Source organism: Panthera tigris, chromosome D2 (assembly GCF_018350195.1).
Source record: "Panthera tigris isolate Pti1 chromosome D2, P.tigris_Pti1_mat1.1, whole genome shotgun sequence".
Lineage (NCBI taxonomy): Eukaryota > Metazoa > Chordata > Mammalia > Carnivora > Felidae > Panthera > Panthera tigris.
The window spans coordinates 11221825-11246721 of NC_056670.1; the positions used below are offsets into that span (position 1 = coordinate 11221825).

Genomic DNA, 24897 nt, shown 5'->3' on the forward strand with positions numbered 1-24897 from the left:
TATAACCATGGACTCCAGCCAATGTGCCACAGTAGAGTCCTGGCAAATTTTTAGGCAAGTTACTTAACCTCTCTGTGTCCCAGAGTCACCATTTCTTTCTTTCTTTTTTTTTAACTTTTTACTTTTCATTTTTTATTTTTGAGAGATAGCCACCGAGCACGAGTAGAAGAGGGACAGAGACAGAGGGAGACACAGAATCCGAAGCAGGCTCCAGGCTCTGAGCTGTCAGCACAGAGCCCGACACAGGGCTCGAACTCACAAACCATGAGATCATGACCTGAGCTGAAGTTGGATGCTTAACCGTCTGAGCTACCCAGGAGCTACCCAGAGCCCCCATCTCTAAAATAGAATTAGAATAATGGTACCCACTCTGGAGGGGGGAGGTGGGGGGCTGTTTTAAGGAGTAACACATGGAAAGCTTTTAGAAAGCTATATAAGCATCTGCAATTATTTTATGGTTGCAACAAAATAACATAAATGAGAAATGAAATTCAGAAAAAGGATCATCAAGGAAACATTAGAAATATGCTTCTTTTGAAACAGAGATTAAAAACTTTAAATCAGGGAAAGGTAGGGAAATACTGAATGGTCAACACTGATCACCAGCAAAGTTCAGGGAATATATTTATTGATCAGCGTGAAGAAATGAAATCGATGCTAGATTTTAAAATAAAACAGTTAAATTAGGAAATCCAGGGGAAATTAGACTGGTCTGTTAGACACCGAGGGAAAGATAGGGAGACACAACTAGGGCAAAGACAAAACTGTAAGACAGCTCTACATTCTGGGGACAACAGGACTGCTGAGCCAAAAATACCATGCAAGATTATACCAAGTAGACTTAATGTCTAATCAATGTTCAAAAAGGCAGAAAGCACTCCTTTGACAGGAACCCCTTCTCTGGGTATTAAGATTGTGAAAAAGAAAAACACATGAAAATAAAGTGGGCAGCGGTTGGAGACGGCAGAAGAAAAGTTCAGCTAGCTGCATGTTGACAGAAGGTCTAAGTAGTTTGGGAGGAGTTTTGCAACATACCAAAGGTGAGGCCAGAAGAGAAACGATCTGAGTTATGTACAAACATATTAACTTGTTCCTGGGCCCGCGCACTTGAGGGAGTCCTTTAAAGGCATGTCTCTGTTATTCTGTTCCACTCATTTAATTGTTTTTTAAGGTTTATTTATTCTTGAGAGACAGAGAGAGACAGTGCATGGGCAGGGGAGGGGTGGAGAAAGAGAGAAAGAGACAGAATCGGAAGCAGGCTCCAGGCTCGGAGCTGTCAGCACAGAGCCCGACGCGGGGCTCGAACCCACGGACCATGAGATCATGACCTGAGCCGAAGTCAGAAGCCTAACCGACTGAGCCACCCAGGCATCCCTTGTTCCATTCATCTAAATGGAACTGCCAATGAGTGATATAATCATGTACTGCAACCAAGCTGTCCTTGTTTGGTGGTTGGGCATGAATGTGGACCTAGAAGTAGCAGAAACTTCTAGTTTGAGCCAGTGGAGAGGTTAGTTTGCTCTCCCTAATCAGTGTTAGGCCCGTGCCGAACAAAAAGCAGGAGGTGAGCAACCAATCAAAATAGACCATAATTACAACACATCTTTCTTAATGTTAACAGTGAATTCTGCATGTCACAGATTGAAGCACTGAGAGAAGTAAGAGTAATCTGTGGTTTGTTGAAAATGAGTATAAACTTGGAGCGCCTGGGTGGGCTCAGTCAGTTAAGCATCTGACTTTGGTTCAGGGCATGATCTCGTGGTCCGTGAGCTCGAGCCCTGTGTCGGGCTCTGTGCTGATGGCTCGGAGCCTGGAGCCTGCTTCAGATTCTGTGTCTCCCTCTCTCTCTGCCCCTCCTCTGCTCTCTCTCTCCCTCTCAAAAATAAATAAACATAAAAAAAATAATAATAATTGGGGCGCCTGGGTGGCTTAGCTAAGCGTCCAACTTCGGCTCAGGTCATGATCTCGTTGTTCTCAGAGCCTGGAACCTGCTTCAGATTCTGTGTCTCCCTCTCTCTCTGCCCCTCCTCTGCTCTCTCTCTCCCTCTCAAAAATAAATAAACATAAAAAAAAATAATAATTGGGGCGCCTGGGTGGCTTAGCTAAGCGTCCAACTTCGGCTCAGGTCATGATCTCGCTGTTCTCAGAGCCTGGAACCTGCTTCAGATTCTGTGTCTCCTTCTTTCTCTGCCCCTCCCCTGCTCACGCGGTCTCTCTCTGTCTCTCAAAAATAAATAAACATTAAAAGAATTAAATAATAATAATAAATAAAATGGGTACAAACTTGAAGTCAAGAAACTATTTGAGTTTCAGCGTGAGATAAACTGATGAATGTGCTTTTTAACTTTTGTAAGCAAATAGAAAGGGACAAAAGAAGCAATGTTCGTTTTGCTTTCTTTCTATAACACAGCACTAACTTGTAAAGGAAAAACACTAAAAAGGGTTTCCATATCTCACCCCCCTTCAAAAAAAAATGGACTGAGTTGATTTCAATATGAAAATATATAGAGTCATGGGCGGGGGGGGGGCGGGGGGGGGGCGCCTGAGGGGCTCAGTTAAGCATCTGACTTCAGCTCAGGTCATGATCTCCCGGTTTGTGACTTTGAGCCCACGTCCGGCTCTGGGCTGACGGCTCAGAGCCTGGAGCCTGCTTCAGATTCTTGTGTCTCCCTCTCTCTCTGCTCCTCCCTGACTCCTACTCTGTGTCGCTCTCAAAAATAAACATTAAAGTGTTGTTTTTTTTTTAATCTGAAAATATCATGTCTTGAAAATAACAATGCCAAGAGATGCGGCCTCAAGCCAAGTTGAGAAAACACATCATTTTCTATACTTCAAAGTTTTATAATGGTTTTGAGGCTTCAGAAGAAAATAAGCTCATTAAATCTTGAGCTAACATGAAGTTGAGAAGGGAGAGAAAAAGGGACAAGGATTGAAATATAACACAATTTGACAAAATTAGGAAAATAAAAGTGGAAGTTCATGAAGATAAAGGTATATTGCATTGTTATTCATATACAGAAGGGCAGAATATCAGGAATGCATTAGCAAAATAAATAGGCAAAAAAGACAGACTCAGGGTATTTTACTGGAAGACAAGATGAATGGGAGTCAAAAGCTTCCTGGGGTATATTATCTAAAATAAATAACACATAAAATAAGCAATGCAATTATAATGTACTATTCAGACTTAACTAGGCTCCTGATGGTGTGCTGCTCTCAATTTAGCAATATTTTACGAAGACAGACAAACTAGAAGAGTAAAAGATGGTTAAGAAAAGAAAATGTCAGTTAAAGGTAGTTATGATACCATAGTTAAATAATGTTAGAAATGTGACATTATACAAATATTTATTTGTATAAATTGCTATATCTCAAAACCCACGGAGTGCTGAGCACCAGACATGAAATCACAAATAATTTGAAGATATTCTTATCTTGCTGGTTACTGTTGGGTGTTCCCCCCCATTTATTTGTTCAATTATCACTTAGTTCATTAAATGGGCTATCTGCCGTGGGAGGTTCTAGATAGGAGTAAAAAGAGGAACAGAATTTGACATCATTCCTGCTCTTATGAACTTTCCAGACCGCGAAACTTCAGTCCTGGCTGCATTACTTTCCTTTGGCCTTGCAAAGATCATACCTCTTAGCTTCCTAGCTTCAAAGTCCTCATTGGTAAAATGGAAATTATAATGGAACTGACCTCACAAAGTACCTGGGAATCCACTGAGGTAATACAAATGACATCTCATCACAGTGGCCTGAACTCACTCGTCCCACTCCTTTTTTTTTTTTTTTAAAGTTTATTTCTTTTGAGAGAGAGAAAGAGCACAGGGAGGGGAAGGGCAGAGAGAGGAGGGAGAGAAAGAGAATCTCAAGCAGGCTCCACACTGACGCAAGGCTCGAACCCACAAACTGTGAGATCGTGACCCAAGTGACCTACTCAGGAGCCCCTTAGCGTCCAGCTCTTGATTTTTGGCTCAGGTCATGATCTTAACGGCTCCCGAATTTGAGCTGCTGCCTCAGGTTCTGGCTGACAGTATGAAGCTTGCTGGGATTGTCTCTCTCTCTCTCTCTGCCCCTCCACTGCTGTTTGTTTCTCTCTCTCTCTTTTTTTTTTATCTCAAAATAAATAAAGAAACTTAAAAAAATATTCCCTTGGCCACACAATGTGCTCATTATAGTGTTCAAGAAACAAGAAAGGTATGCCTCTCTGTGAAATATTAGTGCCTACAAACATACTGGCAGATGCAATTAATTGCTCTAAAGGCCTTTAAATAAAATGTTCAAAGATATATACATCTGAGTACTTTTAAAATAAATCCTCCAGGGCAAGAGAAACACAGATTAATGAGCTCTTCAAAAAGACACCTCAAAGCGGCAAATATTTATTGAGAACTATTATTTTGGGCAGAAATGTAAAATGATCATAGCATCTGCCTAAGCTTTGTATAAATTTTAAAAAGGCAGTCTTTTCAAGAAATGGTGCTAGAGAAATTGGATATTCACAAGTAAAACAATGAAACTAGACCCCTGCTCTACAACACTCAGAAAAATTAACTCAAAATGAATTAAGGACTTAACTCAAATGAAACCAGGAAATTCCTAGAAAAAGAACTTCTTGACCCAGGAACTGGTAATGATCTTTCAGATATGATACCTAAAGCATAAGCAACAAAATAAAAAAAAACCAAGTGTGACTAAATCAAACTAAAAAGCTTCTGCGCAACAAAAGAAACCATCAATAATGTTAAAAAAAAGAAGACAACTTACAAAATGGGGAAAAATTGTAAACCGTGTATCTAATAAAGGGTAAATACCCAAAATATACAAAGAACCCATTAGGGAGAAAAAAAAAACCATCCAATTAAAATGGGCAAAAGTGGGGCTTCTGGGTGGCTCAGCGGGTTAAGCATCCGACTTCAGCTCACGTCATGATCTCATAGCTTGTGAGTTCGAGCCCCACGTCAGGCTCTGTGCTGACAGCTCAGAGCCTGGAGCCTGCTTCAGATTCTGTGTCTCCCTCTCACTCTCTGCCCCTCCCCCACTCGTGTTCTTTCTCTCTCTCTCTCTCAAAAATAAATCAACATTAAAATAATAAAATTGGGGTGCCTGGGTGGCTCAGTCGGTTGAGCGTCCGACTTCAGCTCAGGTCATGATCTCACAGCTTGTGAGTTTGAGCCCCGCATCAGGCTCTGTGCTGACAGCTCAGAGCCTGGAGGCTGCTTCGGATTCTGTGTCTCCCTCTCTCTCTGCTCCTCCCACACTCATGCTCTGTCTCTCTGTCTCTCAAAAATGAATAAACATCAAAAAAAACTTATAAAAATACATAAAACAAAAAATAAAATGGGCAAAAGACCCAAATAGACAACTTTCCCAAAGAAGATATATGAATGGCCAACAGATACATAAAAAGATGCTCAACATCGCTAGGCATCAGGGAGAAGTAAATCAAACCCTCAATGAGATATCACCTCCCGCCCATTAGAGTAACTGTCATCAAAAAGGCAAGAGGCAACAAATGCTGGGGTGGATGTGAAGAAAACAGAACCCTCGTGCACCGTTGCTGGGGTTGTAAACTGGTACAGCTGCTATTGGAAAACCGGATGGAGGGCCTTCAAAAAATTAAAAATGGAACCACTACCTGATGCAGTAATTCCGCTTCTGAGAATACACCCCAAGAAAATGAAAACACTAACTCGAAAAGACACCTGCACCCCCACATTCACAGCAGCATTATTTACAAGAGTTGAGACACAGAAACAACCTGAGTGTCCACTGATGGATGAGGGGATAAAGAAGATTACGCCGAGTGAAGTAAGTCAGCCAGAGAAAGACAACTACTGTCTGATCTCAAACAAAAACAAAAACAAACACCAACAACAAAGAAACCCAAAAACCTCACAGGAAAAGAGATCAGACCTGTGATTTCCAGAGGCAAGGAGTGGCGGCAGAGGATTGGATAAAGATCGGTGCTCACTAGCCGCATAGGCTACCACATGCTGAGGATAAGCCAACTCTGCCCTGTGCTACACAAGGCAGTGGGTAAGAGGGTAAATCCTAAGAGTTTTCATCACAAGGGGAGGTCTTTTTGGTTCAGTTCCTTTTACTTAAAAAAAAATTATATATATGTGTGTGTGTGTGTGTGTGTGTTTGTGTGTGTGTGTGTGTGATGATGGATGCAAACTAAATCTGTTGGAGTACGAATTTCACAATCACCTAAGCCAAACCATCGTGCTGTATACCTTAAAGTTACACCACGAGTGTGTCAACTGTATCTCTATACAATTGGGTCGGGGGAGGTCTCCTGCTGTACGAAGACAACCCAGGGGTTGGGGCACCTGGGTGGCTTGGTCGCTTAAGCGTCCAACTTCGGCTCAGGTCATGATCTCACAGTCCGTGAGTTTGAGCCCCGCGTCGGGCTCTCTGCCGATAGCTCGGAGCCTGGAGCCTGCTTCAGATTCTGTGTCTCCCTCTCCTTCTCTCTGCCCTTCCCCCACTCACGCTCTGTCTCTCTCAAAGATGAATAAATGTAAAAAAAAAAAAAAAAAGAAGAAGAAGAAGAAGAAGAAGAAGAAGAAGACAACCCAGGGGCATCATTTCCAATAAGCACAAAAGAAATAAATGTGCACAGAATAACCTTATTCTGGTACTTGGTCCGTGTGGAAGAGGGGAAAGAGAAAAGTTACACATTGTTTAACAAAACCCACAAATCCTATTTAGTTATTTATTTATTTTTAAAGATTTTAAGTAATCTCTACACCAGATGTGGGGCTTGAACTTCACAGTCACACGCTCTACCGACTGAGCCAGCCAGGCGCCCCAAAACCGCACCAGTTTCTCACAGGGCATTATGTGCAGAATGGTCGGTGGTCCTGACATGAAACAGTATGTACAGAGAAGAGTCCACCTTGAGATGCATTTAAAGATGGATACAATTTTAGGAAACTGAGCAACTTGCTCCAAGCCTGAAAACATCAGAAAATACTCCCCGAAGACGTGAACGTACTTTGCCATGTGGTGAAGAGTAACATTTTTTTAATGTTTACTTACTTTTGAGAGAGGGACAGAATGAGAGAGAGAGAGAGAGAGAGAAAGAGAGAGAGAGAGAGAGAGAGAACATAAGCAGGGGTGGGGGCAGAGAGAGAGGCGGACAGAGGATCTGAAGCAAACTTTGTGCTGAGAGCAGTGAGCCCGATGTGGGACTCGAACTCATGAACCGCGAGCGAGGTCATGACCTGAGCCGAAGTCGGATGCTCAGGTGACGGAAACCCAGGTGCCCCAAGACTAGTATTTTAAATCATGTGTGTCTAAACCTCCATTACGTAGTGTGGTTCAAGAGAACAAACGAGAGAGAGGGGAGACATGGTGCTGTGATGGCCAAGAGGGGCTGGCTGGGTTGGAATACTCCAGAAGTCACTCCCAGCTCAGAGACTCTAGGACGTAGGTCAGTAGAGCTTACTCGTTTACATGCAGGAGATATTCTCCCTCATGACCTTGGAAGAACACAGAAGGGCACACTCAGTCCTTTGCTTCCCTGTACCTGAGCAGCATATATCATGAAGGGATACAGGGGATCAAGTTCAGAGCCAGAAGGCCAAAGTTTGAGTTCTGCCTTGGCTGCTTCCACACTGTATGACCCTGAAAAAATAGCTGTACTGTGCCTCACTTCCCCATCTGTGAAATGAGGATACTGAGGCTATCTACCTCATAGAGTTATTGTGGGGATTTAGAGACTTAATATATTTATTATTCTTTTTTAAGAGAGAGAATGTGAGCAGGGGAGAGGGACAGAGGGAGAGGGAGGAAGAGAAGGAGGAAGAGAAAGAGAGACAGAGACAGAGACAGAGAGAGAGAGAGAGAGAGAGGGAGAGGGAGGGAGGGAGGGAGGATCTCAAGCAGGCCCCCTGCTCAGTACATGGCCCGACATGGGGCTCAATCCCACAACCCTGAGACCCATGACCTGAGATGAAACCAAGAGTCGGACGCAACGGACCGAGCCACCGAGGCGGCCCATGAGTTAACATACTTAAGGGGCTCAGAACACTGTCTGGCACCCAGTAAAGGTAAGTGCTTGCTAATATTAAGCTTTTCCACCTGCAATTCTTCATCCTGAGTCGGAGCCATCTCAACATGGGGAAAAACAAAACCGTATCAAAAAAAACCGTATTTCTCTAAACTGAATTATGCAGTTTTATCAGGGAGCTCTGACACTGCCTGTGGTCACACAGCAGCCAGGCTCTCTCGTTTCAGATCTTGTCTGATCCAAAGAATCCAGCGTATGATCTGCAACATCGTTTATCACTTTACTCCTTGTATGTTTCAACGGTTTGCACAAGTTTTTTTTATAAGAAGCTCTTGGCTGAGGGTCTTTGCATGGTGCCCAGAGTACGTTCATGTACACATTTGGCATCAAATTTCTAACAGCCCCCCCCCCGCCAATCCCACAGCAACCCGTGGGGCGTGCTAGAGGCACACTTTTCATCTGGACTTTTCAACAGTTTTCCCTAGTTTTATTGCCGAACACAGAACACCTGTCTAGTTTATTTCTAGAATGCAAATGCCCTTTTAAGAGAACGCAAATAATCTTGTAGTTATTAACAACGGCTACTTATTTTTAAAAAAAGGCGTTAGGTTCTTATTGGGACATTTTTATTCATTTAATGCAATGAAATGTGTCGACTAACAGTCCTTTGGGCAATGCCCATTTTACAGGCAAAAATATGAGGCACAAAGGGTTGGAGTCGTGCAGCTATAAAGGACGAAGCTGGGCTTGGAACTTAAGCAGTCCATTTCAGAATCCACCCTTGTAATCAATCTTAAAAGTTCTCTGCTTCTCCTTAACACAGTATAAAAGTACGTGGAAAACAAGAGATGATTAAAAAGTGAGCTGCCATTTCTGATGAGGTAGTCTTGGCAGAGTTCAACCCTGTTTTTTGTTTTTGTTTTGTTTTGAATTTAATGTTTACTTATTTTGAGACACACACACACACACACACACACACACACACACAAAGAATCCGAAGCGGGCTCCAGGCTCTGAGCTGTCGAACCCAGAGATCGTGACCTGAGCTGAAGTCAGACGCTCAACCGACTGAGCCACGCAGGCGCCCCTTAACTTAAATTCAAGTTAGCTGACATACAGAATTGTCATGGCTTATGGAGTAGGACTCAGTCATTCGACTCTTACAAATGACACCCCAGCGCTCATCCCCAAAAGTGCCCTCCTTAATGCCCACCGCCCATTTAACCCATAAAAATATGGAACGCATCACGAATTTGCATGTCACCCTTGCACAGGGGCCACGCTAATCTTCTCTGTATCTTTCCACGTTTAGTTTGTGTGATGCCAAAGTGAGCACTCAACCCTGTCTTTGCTGATGAAATGGTAGGAAACCCATTTAGGAGACCAGAGGCATGAGACAGCCTGAGCTGAGACGTCAGTTCCCACCGCATCAACTATACCCTGAGACCTAACACCACTTCCCTTCTCCAGTGCAGGTGCCTCCGGCGGGCACCCAGGCGGCTGAGCTCACGACCCATCAAGATTATGTTTCCTGTATCACATCAACGCTAAGGGAGGACACCTGTGATGCATCCTGCCTTGACACCGAAGATAAACCCCTCAGGTGGGTAGTGACTGGCTTCTTTCTTTTGACTACCATGCCCGAGTGAGTAGAACCCACTTTAAAAGCCAAGGCACTAAAACAAAAGGCTTGATTCAATCAAGAGGCACGTTGACTTGAGAAAACTGAGCTACGTCAGACACGATGCAAAGAAACTTTAATGAACTCAGTTCTAGATGAAGTCCTTAAGCCATGATAGGGTCCCCGGACTTCAAGCATGATGGAAAGCAAGTGACACAGCACAATTATTTCACCAAAGATGATGCTAAAAGTATTTAATATCCAGCGTGGTAGGAACGAAACCCTATCAGAGCAGACACTGGCATTAAGCAGCCATCTGTTGGTAGCAGCACATACGAGCCGAACCTTCACTTTTGTCCATGACAGTAAAACATAAGTTTAGTACCCAGAGAGGACAAGAAACAGTCAAGGTCAAAGGCAGAAATCACTGGCTGTGATTTTGTTTTTAATAAGAGGCTTTCCTCAAGCAAGCCCTTCCCAGATAACATAGTTTCTCTGAGATTAGACTCCTCTTCTCTTCTTCAGCTAAGCAGACATTTAGAGGGTGGCATCTAACCAGCTGTGTGTGGGAAGAAATAACATCAGCAAAAGGGGCCAATGCTCCTACGTGCACAGCAACCCCGGGGGATCTAAGGAAGCAGGATGGGAGTGTGGATTCCAGGAACTGTCCAAAAACACCCCCAGGGGACAAAAGCTCTCGTGAATTCGTGAGAGGCTGGATGGGGGGATGTAGACTGGAGAGAGAGCACGTCCACGGGACAGATGTGGGCAAGCTTCACTTATCAACCCCTCTCCCCATCGCCTTAGGACAATTCCTTGCCCTTTGCTGGCCACTGGGGTCAGTATGGAATGTCGGGAGAACAACAGACACCCCCAAGGGCAGGGAAGTGTCCAATATAGGTACCAACTGACTTTGACTTTGGGCTTTCAACCTTTCATACCTTCCTTACCCAAATCCTTAGGAGGCTGGTTAGTCAGAGCCTGGGGAGATGATCTCTGTTAAGTTACACTCCTCTCGGCGGTGGAAAGCCCTGGCCGGCATTCCCGCCATGTTGGCAGAAATGGAGTGAGCAGCGCTATGGCCCCTGTGACTCTTGGACTGAGGCTCTCCTTCTCCCCACTCCTTAAACAGACTGGGTGACAAAGACTGAGCCTGCCTTTGATGCTCCCCGCCACAGGACCTATCTGAGGAGCTGACGCTCCGAGGACAACACACGTCCATGGACCACTGAGGCAGGATTGTCAAACAGACCAAAAAGGCAAAGTAAGCATGGCAAACAGATCTAAGAATTAAAAGCCCACCGTGAACCCGAACTTCCTATTTAGTGTCAAAACACAGGAGAGGATTGCAGATCCATTGCACAACCTGGAGGGCCACCACCCGGGAACAAGGCCACCAGACCCCACCTGTCTATGAAATCCTGAGCCCGGTCCCTTCCAGCCTCCTTCAAACTTTAACATCAGGTGCCAGAAATGAGTCATATGGTTAAATGAGCATAAGTGGGAAGAGATAATAAAATCAATCAGCGCTATGCCACAAAGCACTACAGTGTTCTTCCCAAATGTGAGACAGTTGAAGATTTTTTTTTTTCCATCTCTAAAAAACCATTTTCTGAAAACACAATTTGCCATCTATCCCACACACAGGCTTTTAGAAACACATTCTGAAATGGATACAGATTCTGGGTAACCCAGCAACTTTGATCACCTGTCTCATTCAGAAAGGAATGTTCTGTTTCATTTGGACTTTACTTTGAGGGACTTCCCCCCCCCCCCTTTTTTCACACTGCTGGTAAAATAGATTTAAAAAAAAGCCCTCCAAATCTAGATTCTCCGCTCTCTGTCCTCCTTTTCTTTCCAGCCATAACTTAATGCTTTGCTGGGAAAGGAAGTAGAAAGGCTGTATGTGGACGTTTCCAGCATCCTTCAAAAAGGAGTAATTTGTGACCAGGGACTTAGCTAACTATTAAATTAGTAACCTTTAACCGCTAATACATTATTTCAAACATTGAGTGAATATCTTGGGAAATGTACACTCAGTTTCCCTGTCTTAAATGACCCATTAGCATCAAACATGATTTTACATATTGTAATGACCCAGATCATTATTAAAAACACCAGTCATTATAATGAGCTCTAGACGAAGTCACAGAAGTAAATGAATGAATAAGTTATGAAGGAGTGGTAGGGTCAATGGGTACCGACCCCAACAGCTATCACAAAAGGTTGTCTTTACACAGTCTGCAATATCATGGTGATTCTGATTTAATGTTTCTTGTAAGAGTCAGGTGCACAATGTCCTGGCTATACCCATAGCTGGCTTTCTGCACAATTGAAAGATCTGAATCAACCAACGGCTGAAGTTGCCTTCTTCAAAGCTACCTCCTGGAAAACCGTCCCTTTCTGTGATATCATTAAGTGTTGCCTAAACAGTTGGTATCATTCCAAAAGGTTAGCTATGATCTCTGCATTGCCAACAGTGGAGAACAATATCCTGTGACCTCCTGCATTTTCTAACTTGATTGTTCATACCTAAGTACGTGTTTAGGGGGAGGACCCTGGCACACAAGATTCTGGGACAGATTATTCACAGGTTACACATTTTTGCCTTTGAGAAATGATGAGCTTATGCTCTCCAAGAAATAATTGTGACATCTTTGGAAGCTTTAAACGATTGTATTTTGGGACGCCTGGATGGCTCAGTCCATTAAGTATCTGACTCTTGATTTCGGCTCAGGTCATGATCCTGAGATAGAGCCCCATGTTGGGCTCTGCGCTGACAGCACGGAGCCCGCTTGGGATTCTCTCTCTCCTTCTCTCTACGCCCCTCCTCCACTTGTGCTGACATGCTCGAGCTCGCTCTCTTTCAAAATAAATAAATAAATAAGGTTAAAAAAATAAACTATCATATTCCTAGGTACCACATGCTGTATGGTACGTGAGCATGAAGCTTAGGCAATTCAAGACCCCTGAAAGATTCCTTCTTCTGCTGAAACCCAGAGGGACCTCCCTTCATGGGACTTACTCAGAGTGGAGAACAATAGGCAGGAATCTCAAAGAAGACCACGTTCATCCCTGCAAAGCTATGTGTGGGATACACTGTACAAAAGTAAGACTCAGAGAAACTATGCAGCCCCCTGACCGGCAGACCATTTCAGTCAACTATTCCTTGAAGTTCCCAAATAGCGTTCCAAGTGCTAAGAACATCCTAAGGAGAACCCGGCCTTCAGAAATACATCAACTCAATCAACTGGACTTGCTCGTGCAAATCTTTTGTCTTTTCAATTAAATTTGGCCCAGAGACATAGTCACACATGAAGCCTGGGGAAAGGTCTACTTTATCTCTTGTTCTCTCAAGAAATTCATAGTGGCTGTTCTTACCGATGCTCCGATAGAGCCTTAGGCACTAGAGATACTAGTCAACTTTTGATGACGCACAATGTGTACAAAAGGTTGTGTCCACCGCTCTTTCTGAGACTTGCTAACATGTAAGGAGATAAATAGTGGTTGGCTGGGGAGCAGACACTGCCAGGGCCCTGATCAAACCCTCACGCTCTGCATTCAGTGAAATTCCAGCAGCCAAGTTCTGCATTTCTTTGCTTGAGGATTTGCTCTGATCACAGTGGCAGCTGGAAAAGCCACAGAATTAACACCCCCTGGGAGCAGCACTGCTCAGTGACAGAGAAAAGTTGGTTGTAAACATCTTGTCTCAGCCCTCAGGTGGGAGAACTGTAGGGCTCAGTTTCCCAGAATTCCCCAAGGGAAAAGCTCCAGCTACACACGGTGGTAACTCGCTTGTCAACACACCCTCTCTGACCCCTTCTCTACCGAGTCTCACAGTGACTCCCTTCCCAAATAAACCTCCAGTCCTTTTCTCAAGGTCTGAGTCTGGTGGTACCAGACAAAGGTACTTCATTAACACAACCTTTGGCTGGCCTTTTCAGATCTTCATCAGATTTCCATTTGAGTCCGTACCAATTTGACTTTTGTCCACTGGACTTTTTTTCCCCCTTTTTTGGAGAAAGAGAGAGAGAGGAGAGAGAGCATGCTCACACATGAGCTCTGGGGAGGTGGCGGGGCCAGAGTGGGAGAGAGAATCCTAAGCAGGCTCCACTCTCAACATGGAACCCAACACGGGGCTTGATCCCACGACGCTGGGATCGTGACCTGAGCCAAAATCAAAAGTTGGACCCTCAACCAACTGGGCCACCCAGGCACCCCTGTCCACTGACCTCTTCTAAAGGAAACCTTAAGTTCCTAGGGTTACCCCTCGCTCTGCTCTACTGTTCACATACAGACACAGAGACTAGCAGTGCAGCTGGAAACAGATCAGCTGAGGTGATCATGTTCAGCAGTCTCTGAGAGTAAGATGATACATATATGAGCACTCAGGAAACAGTTACGTACGAATGAAATAAATTTATCTTATGCATGTGTGTATATGGTATGATCTAATGATATGCATATCGTTACTGTTACTGTCTCTAAAAACTAAGCAACATTGTACCTTCTCTAAGAAGAAAAGTAGTTCATTAAAAGCATAGATGTAAGGACAATAGAGAAAATTTGTTTTAGTGAAAAATATTTCAGAGATGTACAAACTAGGAGGCTACAAAGCATAGTGAACATACTTCAAGTCTGACGTATGATTATGAGCTAGGGTTTCATCTTTGCTGTAACAATTAATTCTAGTATCTACAATCATTCATTTAAATGTTCTATGCCTCAATTTCCTTTCCCTTAATTTTTTTGATGTTTATTTTTGAAAGAGAGGGAGAGATGGAGGGAGAGAGCATTTTTATTTTTTTTTTAATATTTATTCACTTTTGAGAGACAGAGAGAGCAAGTGGGGGAGGGGTAGAGAGAAAGGGAGACACAGAATCTGAAGCAGGCTCCAGGCTCTGAGCTGTCAGCAGAGACCCCAACACAGAGCTCAAAACCATGAACCGTGAGATCACGACCTGAGCCAAAGTCAGACGCTCAGCCGACTGAGCCACCCAGGCACCCCTCAATTTCCTTTCCTTTAAGGTGACATGTTAGGTTCAGCATTTTCCAAGGGTCCTTCCTACTCCTGACTTTCACTGTGTTTTCTGAGAGCATGGGGGCTTCTACGTGAAGTGGAAATGCCTGTGACCAACAGCTGGATTGGACAAAGACAACAGCAAATAGTGATTTGCATCCAGTGGGAATGTGCCTATAAACAACCATACAGAAGACTCCAGACACTGGGCTCTACTTAGCTCAGTTTAAAGGATGCTCCATTCTGTTCTTTCCTTGTCTCTCTCCTTTTTTGCTGAGCACTTTTTTTTCTGTGCGTGTGTGTGTGTGTGTGTGTGTGTGTGTGTGTTTTAAAAGCTTATTTATTTATTTTGTGAGACAGAGACAGAGACAGAGAGAGACAGAGACAGAGAGAGGGAGAATCCCAAGCAGGCTCCACACTGTGAGCGCAGAGCCTGATGCAGGACTCAAACTCATGAACTGTGAGATCATGACCTGAGCCGAAATCAGGAGTTGGTCACTCAACTGAATGAGCCACCCAGGGGCCCCTGTGTATGTGTGTGTGTGTGTGTGTGTTTCAAGTGAAGCAGTTGATTCACCCAACATTAATACTGTCCTGAAGGTTCCTGGGCTCTCTCTCTTTCCAGATCCTCCCCATGGCTAGAAAAAGGGGTCAGCATACCTTTATGTATCGACTGAAGATTGCCAACAATTCTGGACATGTTGACCCAAGAACCTATCCATTTATGCAATCATGCCATCACCTTTTTTTTTTTCTTTTAGTATTTATTTATTTTTGAGATAGAGACAGAGCATGAGTGGGGGAGGGGCAGAGAGAGGGAGACGCAGAATCTGAAGCAGGCTCCAGGCTCTGAGCTGTCAGCACAGAACCCAATGCGGGGCTCGAACCTATCAACTGCGAGGTCATGACCTGAGCCAAAGTCAGATGCTCAACCAACTGAGCCACCCAGGGGCCCCAAAAAATATGCCATCACCTTGTTAACCATCAATTGATCATACTCCTGAGAGTTATTCAGTTTTCTCCTTATTCAGGATATTCTGTCTTGGTCCACAGTCATGCCATTGGTGCTGTGATACCATGAAAGCTGTCATTTACAATTCTTGCACCTACTTTAGCTCAACAATCTCCTTCTTTATATCTGCCACCCAAGAATCCAGCAATGCCTTAAAACTCAAAGTCTGTGACTCAAATTTCTCCTCCTCCTAAACCTTCATCATTAAAACTTCACTCGGAGACTTAAAATTACCCCCTTTGACCACAACCATCTGTTCTCCTATTCATTCCATTCCGACAAACAAACCTATCCTTGAATGGGTCTTTCTCATGCAAGAGTCATGAAATTGTTTCTGTACTGACAGGTATGCTCTTAAGTGAATCCAAACATCCATTCATACATTCATTTCTTCGTTTGTTTAATAAAAACTGTCCAACATCCACTAGGTGCCAGATGGGATGGTAATCCCAAAGATGAATGAAATCGTGTCTCTAGCTTCAAGGAGTTCATTGCTAGTGTACGAGACTGAGAGAAAAAAAATAAGTAACTAAAGGGGCATCGGTGGTATAGAAGGGCAGCTGATAAAATACTGTGCAAAGAGAGGAAGAAGCAACCAATTTCAGTCTGGGGTGTTGCTGATACAAACTGTGGTGTTGGATTAAGTTCAGGAAGCCCTGGTTATCAGAGTTAAGTTTCTACAACACCAAAATAAGAATAACATACTTAGTATGTTAGAGAGGGAGAAATCAGGTTGAGTGCTTATAACTATTTTATGATTATACAGACAGTTTATTAGTATCTACTGAAACATTAAAATTTTTTTGTTTATTTATTTGAGAGAGAGAGAGAGAGAGAGAGAGAGATATTAGGGAGGGGCAGAGAGAGAGGGAGACACAGAATCCAAAGCAGGCTCCAGGCTGTCAGCACAGAGCCCGATGCGGGGCTTGAACTCATGAACGGTGAGATCGTGACCCGAGCCGAAGTCAAACACTCAACCGACTGAGCCACCCAGGCGCCCCTACTGGAACATTTTAAAATAAAATATTATGCTGTGTGATTTGGAAAACTAATTTTTTTTCAAATCTGTCCAAATAATCCTTTGAACACAAGCCAAAAATAGAAGTTCCAAACCACTTTTTTGTTTGTTTGTTTGTACAGTACATTTGGAATGAATGATTTGAAAAAGAATGAGAATTCTGGCTCTTTAGAAGCTTTCAGGGCTTCATTTTTTTTTAATGTAAATGAACAAGATATCGTAAAATTGCCTTTCAGAAATAACTAAGAAAAATACCAACGACTGGACCACCTGGGTGTTTCAGCTGGTTAAGTGTCCGACTCTTGATTTCAGCTCAGATCATGATCTGATGGTCACGAGATCGAGCCCCACGTTGGGTTCTGTGTGCTGACAGCAGAGAGCCTATTTGGGGATTCTCTTTTTCCCTCTCTCTCTGCCCCTCCCTGGCTGTTGCTGCTGACTCTCTCTTTCTCTCTCTCTCTCTCAAAATAAATAAACTTAAAAAAAAAACGATTTTGTCAATAAGTAAAAACTTCAACCTATTAAAAGGAAAACACTTACATTGCACCGACGCTCTGTTTTTATCTTCAATTTGCTTTTATGTCTTAAAGGACATAAAACAGGAGAAGATAGGAAGGATATATCATGACAAGGAGATAATCGGAAAACATACCAGAAGAAGCTTCCAGTCTTTCCAATCGGCTGATCAACCAGTCCAGGGAGCCAGAAAATTGGGCACAGTTTTTACGATTTCCTCTAATTAGAGCCGCTGCAAAAGAAAAAGAGCAGACTTCACAGTTATGTGATTTTCCAGGTTAAAATGCAAGGGAAGTTGCTAGTGGCCCTGAAATGGTGGATCAAGAAGAAAATGCTTTGGCTTAAAACATAAATATATAGACACACCTACGTGGACAAAACTGAGATACTTTTTTGAAAGAATTGATATTTATGAATAGGGACTGAAACAAAACACAGCTCATTAGAAAGAATACATCTTGAAGAAAGTTACATTTCATATTGGGAGGAAATAATAAAGGATAATGGAAAAACCAGTGTCCTGGGAGTTGCCTCACCTGGGCTCTAATACTCTTTGCATTTAATTAGCCAGGAGATTAAATCATTTAATTTCCCTAGAGCTCAACATTCTCACCTCTATAATGAAGAAGTTAAGAGCACACCAGTTTTCCTGAAAATGGAGCACAAAATACTAGGAGATACACCCCGGTAACTGTAATAGGCACATAGACAGATACAATTAATTAAAATGTTACCTGGAAAAAAGGATGGGAGGGTAGATGACTAGTAAGTCTGAAACCTTCTGCTTTCCCCCTGTATCTCTACTTCTCCTTTAAAAAAGATTCACCACCGTGCACTTGAAGGATTCTGACATGCAGTCAAATCGCCTGTTCTGTGTTTAACCTACTGTTTCTGACACACCTTTGACAAAAGAAACGATCTTCTATGAAACTCCTACGCGACCTCGAGGATCTCCTTCAATCCAATGTACATAATCCATTTAAAACTTCCAATGATTCAAAATCATGCCATTCTTTCAAAGCAAATCTGGTGAATATTTTAGGTTAATTCATGAGATTGTTCAGAAACTACAATTGTCTACAAAGGGTCAGTGAGATGGTGACAGAATAGGGCATTTAATGGGAAAAAGATGTCGCCATAAGAAAACAATCACTATTTATTTTTTTTAAATTTTTTTTAACGTTTATTTATTTTTGAGACAGAGAGAGACAGAGCATGAACAGGGGAGGGGCAGAGAGAGAGGGAGACACAGAATCTGAAACAGGCTCCAGGGGCTCGAACTCACGGACCGTGAGATCATGACCTGAGCCGAAGTCGGACACTTAACCGACCGAGCCACCCAGATGCCCCAACAATCACTATTTAAACTCTGCTAGTGCCAGAAAGCAGTTTGAAGAATGCAAGTTTCAGAGCCCCTGTGGTGACAGAGCATAATTAATGTTAGACTTCTGTCACATAAACTAAACGCTGGTACCTGACCTCAGAGTAAGAAAAGAAACAGTGACAGCAAAGACAGGAAGGTCTATTCTTACAACTGTAGAAGAGCTCTGTGCACAGAGCCGCAGGACATTTGCACAAAGAGTAAACAATGATGTGCTTAATTACTTAGACTCCTCTCTCACTCTGGGGCCAGAGGTCCAGCAAGAGCCAGCAATCAGCTACACACACACACACACACACACACACACACACACACACACACAAAGTGACAAGTGCCAGGGACAAGTGTCAAGGATGAAGTGTCATAGAAGGATAAGGAGTCCAATGTGTTCGGCAGGATTTCTAATTTTAACCCATTAGAATATCTGTTCATGACTTACAACAACAGCCACTGAGGGAGGGTATAGGGTAAGGTTTCTGAATCTTTACAGAGTCTCATTTGTTTAAAATTTAACTCACTCTTTTAATTTTACCTCTGGTTTTTAAACCTGAAGATAGTAAATGTTTTCTTTAAAGGACAGATGCTAGAGATAAGGTGATTCTTGAAGAAGCTACAACGTAAAAATCAACCCTTTTAATAAACCATGAAACATTAAAGAAAATCATAGAGTAAGCCACACACAGAAAAAAACCTTCATTAAATTTGCTGCAAACACAGGGCACCTGCGTGGCTCAGTCGGTTAAGTGTCAGATGTGGGCTCAGGTCTGATCTCATGGTTCGTGAGTTTGACCCCTGCATCAGGCTCTGCACTGGCGACGGTGGGGATTCTCTCTCTCTCCCTCTCTCTCCACCCTTGTCCTGCTCACACTCTCTCAAAGTAAATAAGTAAACTTAAAAAAATTTACTGCAAACAGAAATGGCATATCCCATGACATTGTAACTGACAGCCCACTGACAACAATGTAACAAAACTAGAAATTAGTAAGAAAAGTAGAAACAAAAATAAAACTCAGCCACTTAATAATTTAAACTCTCTCATTAATAATTTTTGAGTCAGTAACAAATCAATACCACAATTACAGAATATCTAGTAAATAGCAAAAACAGAAATGTTAACCTAGTAAAATCAGTGGTCTATGGTCAAAACTGTACTCAAAAATTAACCACTTCCGCTGCTAAGCAACAGGGTGAAACGTGTTAATTAAACAGCCTTTCAAAATGTAAGAGAGAACATCAAAAAATATAAGTAAAATAGGAAAAAGAAATAAACAGCCAAAAAGAACTACATTAGAAATAGAAAATGTGATCTATGTAATAAATTAAAATGGTAAAATTAATCCACAAAGTCAAGATTTTTTTTTAATGATTATTTATTTTTGAGAGAGACAGAGAGTGAGCGGGGGAAAGGCAGAGAGAGAGGGAGACACAGAATCGGAAGCAGGCTCCAGGCTCTGAGCTGTCAGCACAGAGCCTGATGCAGGGCTCGAACTCATGAACCGTGAGATCAGGACCTGAGCCAAAGTCAGACACTTAACCGACTGAGCCACCCAGGCACTGCCAGGAATTTTTTTTGAATATAAGCTAAATATCAACTGCTTTAATCATGAAGGAAAAAGAAAAAAATTAAGAATAAACAGGAATTATAAACACAGTCACTGTATCTCTGTACCAGAACTCTGAAACATCTAGGAAAAAGAATGGTTTCCAATTATGCATATGTATACTTTTTTTTCCACCAAAACTGACCCAAAGAAGAAAAGTCTAAATTGAAAAATAAAGCATGATTAATATTGAGAAGTATGTCAAAGACCAAAAACTTTTTTCTGTATTCAAGAAAAAAAGTGATTTCTAAACTACACTATTTTAAAGTAAAGAAACTAAGGAAGCCTCCCTAATTATTTTATAAAGACAGTATAACTTTGATATCAAGACCCAACAAAGAAAGTATGCATATAAGAAAACTAGAGGGAACTCTTAATTACGAATACAAATCCAAATATCTTCTATAAGGATAGTATTTACAAATCATATTCAGCAATGCATTAGCAACATTAACTCAAGTAGGGGTTCACTCCTCCAATGAGACAGAAATGTGTTAGGATGTCTGTTGATAAGTCCAAGACGAAATGTGATGATCTCAATAGACTCTGAAAAAATATATATATTTCTAATGAAAACAATTAAACTCCATAAAACCGAGTGCCTCCTGAACGTTATCAGTGTGTGGGTAGATGCGTGTGTGCAGGTATGTAACATGGCTTACAGATAAACGGAGGGTGTAAAATCTTACAGTTCAGCAAGTTAGTTACGAAGAAATCAGTTAAGTGAGTTTCCAAAGTAATTGAAAGCTGTGCTGAGAATTATAGGAAAGTTCATCATGATACAGTTTATAAGAGCAAAATACTGGAAACAGTCTGAGGGTGCACTACCCTACCCTTCAGTAGGGTAGTATATGTCCACTAAAACCTGGTGAAGGGTTATAGCTACTGCCAAGAAGAGATGCCCCCAATACAGAAGACAGGTGCAAACAAATGCTATAGAATATTGGTCGTATGATCTCATTTTTGTGAAGTAAGTGCGTATATTCAATGTATATGTATACATGTATATGTATAAGTATATGCAGAGCATGGGAAAATGGTGTTTTTTTTCAGAATATTTCTTGGAAAATGAGAGCTGCTTCTTTGAGAACTATATCCTGATAAGTTCCTGAGACAGAAAACAGAGACCTTAAGGAACACTGATAAAGGTAGGACTGCTATCCTGCATCCAAAGGGGACATTTTCGGGGCGCCTGGGTGGCTCAGTCGGTTAGGCGGCCGACTTCGGCTCAGGTCATGATCTCACCGTCCGTGGGTTCAAGCCCCGCGTCGGGCTCTGTGCTGACAGCTCAGAGCCTGGAGCCTGTTTCGGATTCTGTGTCTCCCTCTCTCTGACCCTCCCCAGTTCATGCTCTGTCTCTCTCTGTCTCAAAAATAAATAAATGTTAAAAAAAAAAAAATTAAAAAAAAAAAAAACAAAAAAAACCCAAAGGGGACATTTTCTTATTTTAAAACAGGAAGGAAGATGAATGGAGCCAGGAGGAAAAAAGGATCATGCTCCGTGACGTTTTCCTTCACAAGGACTCCCTCTGGAGTCACAACAACTTCCATCCCAAAACAATCACAAACGGTCAATACGAATGGCAGTTTGCATGCACCTGTGAAGAGGTGAAGTTCAGCACGCCAAGGTACTACATAACCCTGGAGAGACAACAGATGATAATGAAGAAGCATGAAATGGAAAACAATGTATCCAAATAATCCCCCAAAACGTAGAGACATCAAACCGAAGCCTTGAGCTTGTCTCAATCCCTAAAATTGGAATGTGGACTGAGCTACCTAAGCCTTCAGGAGCAGAGGGCCACAACTGATGTCACAGTGATGCGGGATGTGCATGGGTGTGAACACATCAGGCAATTATTGTATGTGTGTGCATGTGGGTGTGTGAAGTGTTTTATATGTGTATAATGTTATAGAGATTCACAGAAATGTTTTTATTTATCTTTAATTTTTTTGATGTTTTTATTTATTTTTGAGACAGAGCGAAAGGACGAGTTGGGGAGGGGCAGAAAGAGAGGGAGACAGACACCAAAGTAGGCTTGGTGCTGTCAGCACAGAGCCTGATACAGGGCTCGAACTCACACGCCGTGAGATCATGACCCGAGCCGAAGTCTGATGCTTAGCCAACTGAGCTCCTAATTTTTTTTTAATTTTAGAGAAAAAGAAAGACAGAAAGAGAGAGAGAGAGAGAGAGAGCAAGAGCAAACATGAATGGGGGAGAGGTCGAGGGAGAAAGAGAGAGAGAATCTGAAGCAGGCTCCATGCCCAACGCAGGACTCAATCTCACGACCATGAGATCATGACCTGAGCTGAAATCAAGAGTCGAACGCTCAACCGACTGAGCCACCCAGGTGCCCAAAGAAATATTTTGAAAAGGTTATATGCTAAAATGGGTGGTTATGTTTTAAACGTAGTTTCTACCTTTTTTTCTTTTATCACATTTTTTCGTGTTGAATAACTAACTAAACCTCTCAACTTTTATCCAACCAGAATATGAAACGCAATATTGGCCATCCACCGAAAAATTATTAATGTCCAAGAGACTCCATTCTGCATCTCTGACTCGTTTTGTAACATCGCTGTGTCCCCATGCTTTAGTGTCTTTAAACTCTGAGACTCAACTTCTCAAAATACTTGGAGAATCAGAAAACTACAGGCAGGTTAAGATGCAAAGATCTTCCAAGAGTACTCTCCCTTTTAAAATTTACTGAACAAATAGTGATTACCTACTTTGCATCTGGCACTGTTCTGGGAGTAAGAGATATAGCAGGAAATCAAATGAGGTTCTCTTTTGGAGCTTACACGCAAAGTATGGAAATACCAAGTGAACGGTTATAACGTAGGCAAATGAGGGACCAAAGAACTAGAATCCACAAAGATTTTTAAAATTTTCAGATTAACAAGTGGTTGCTCCTAAATCCTGAAAAGCCTAAAAAACAAATACACAAACACACAAAAACTCGAGAATGCCGTTGACAAATCTCAGAGTGCTGTGCCACAGAAACTTCTCGGAGAGCTTGAGGAGGCATCCCTGCCATTGGGGGACCGTGCGAACTCAGGTTTGAGGACCGCCTGCCCAGGAAGTGGACGGGGTGGGAGAGGCGCCGACCCAGTGTTTTGCGTGGATGGGTCTCGATGACTGTGTTGGGCCAAGAACGCACGAGCACTTCTCATGGATCCTGGGGGAAGAGCATCTCTGTGGACTCATTCTGAGTCTACTCAGCACAGCCATCAGGAGCAGCAGGAAGACTTCAGGAGAAAGAGGCTGGAGGCAGGCTACTAGACACGCATGGCCGAGCAAGGAGCCGCAAACAGCCACCTGAGAACAGACTTGCAGCTGTCCTGTCCCGTGAGCAGGGCCTTGGCTAAAGGCATCTGACATGCCCCCCAGAGAAAGGCAGCTCCCACCCCCTGCCAGCTGTTCCACTCCCCCCCACCAAGGAGGACAGCTTTAACCTTCTGGCCAGAGCCAGAGATCGGGCAGCCACACAACCAAGAGAAACTAGGCTATGTTCTCTCCTCCCTCTCCACCCTCATCAGGAGGCAGCCGGAACAGCCGGCTGGTGGAGGACACGGTGAGGGGAGACAGCCGTGTGTTCCTGCTGGCACAGCTCATACTGGGGCCAATGCCTCACAGGCAATTTCAGTTCCAGAGTCCACGCTCGGGGCCAGTCGACGCTGCTCCCCACCAGTCTCTTTCTGCCTGAACCCCTGCTCTAGAAGAGAACCCCTGCTCTAGGAGGGGTCTCGGTCAACATCAACAGATTAAGAAAGTATCTCGGGGTGCCTGAGAGGCTCAGTCAGCTAAGCTCTAAACAAAAGCTGGTAACTTCTGCCTCCTTAAACGGGCTGCAGCCTATCCTCTTTGTTTCATACTTTGAACCTTCATTAAATGAGTATTCATTGGGAGGGTTTGCCAAAGAGCCATTTCTCAAACATCTTTAGAAAACCATCCTGGCTTGCAAGCCTCCTGCAGATTAATTGTGTGGATTTCAGAAAAGACATATGAAAGCCAGCCATGGCAATGCTTTCAAACTATGAATATTGGTGTCTCCGGAACACTCCACTCCCTCCAGGAGGCGGGCTCATCAGTCTGCCTCTGTCGTTCTCCACCTACAACGCATATTAAATAGATCTGTGTCAAATTTAAAAATTGTTATAGATTATCATTCCCACCTGCTCTCTCCATGCTAAATAAACCTGCTGAAGAAAAAGAAGGTGGCTTATTTCACACCAAAGTCTACGATGGGATCTACTGTCTACCTAGCTGGAAGCATGGGAAGGAAGCTTAACAGACTTGGAGTTAATGATACTTGGGCCACACTTCCTGATACCTGGGTAAAGAAGGACAGTGAGGGGCACCTGGGTGGCTCAGTCAGTCTGACTCTTGGTTTCGGCTCAGGTCAAGATCTCAGGGTTCGTGAGTTCAAACCCCGCATTGGGATCTACGCTGACAGTACAGAGCCTGCTTGGTCTCCCCCTCTGTCTCCCTCTGCCCACCCAGCCTCTGTTTGCTCGCTCGCTCACTCTCTCTCTCTCTCAAAATAAATAAATGAACTTTAAAAGAAAAGAACATTGAGATGTAAATATCTTATCACCTCCAGATACTGCTACAGATCTGAGGCTTTCACAGCCACACTGAAGTATCTGCTCACGTATAGACAGCTACTTATCTTCTGATTACACTGACTTCAGTGAAAATTACT

The 24897-nt window shown here is 43.0% G+C and overlaps 1 protein-coding gene and 1 non-coding gene across 2 annotated transcripts in view; both read right to left on the reverse strand.

Annotated features, from left to right (window-relative positions):
• The window catches only part of RYR2 (ryanodine receptor 2), a 753483-nt gene that overhangs the window by 340951 nt on the left and 387635 nt on the right, over positions 1 to 24897 (reverse strand). Inside the window, exon 17 of the mRNA XM_042960054.1 lies at positions 17347 to 17442. Within this exon, the coding sequence (XP_042815988.1) occupies positions 17347 to 17442 (96 nt within the window). The remainder of the gene's footprint in view (positions 1 to 17346; positions 17443 to 24897) is intronic.
• Positions 9253 to 9359, reverse strand: LOC122232201. Its single transcript, XR_006209547.1, has one exon. It is a non-coding gene; the product is annotated as a U6 spliceosomal RNA (small nuclear RNA).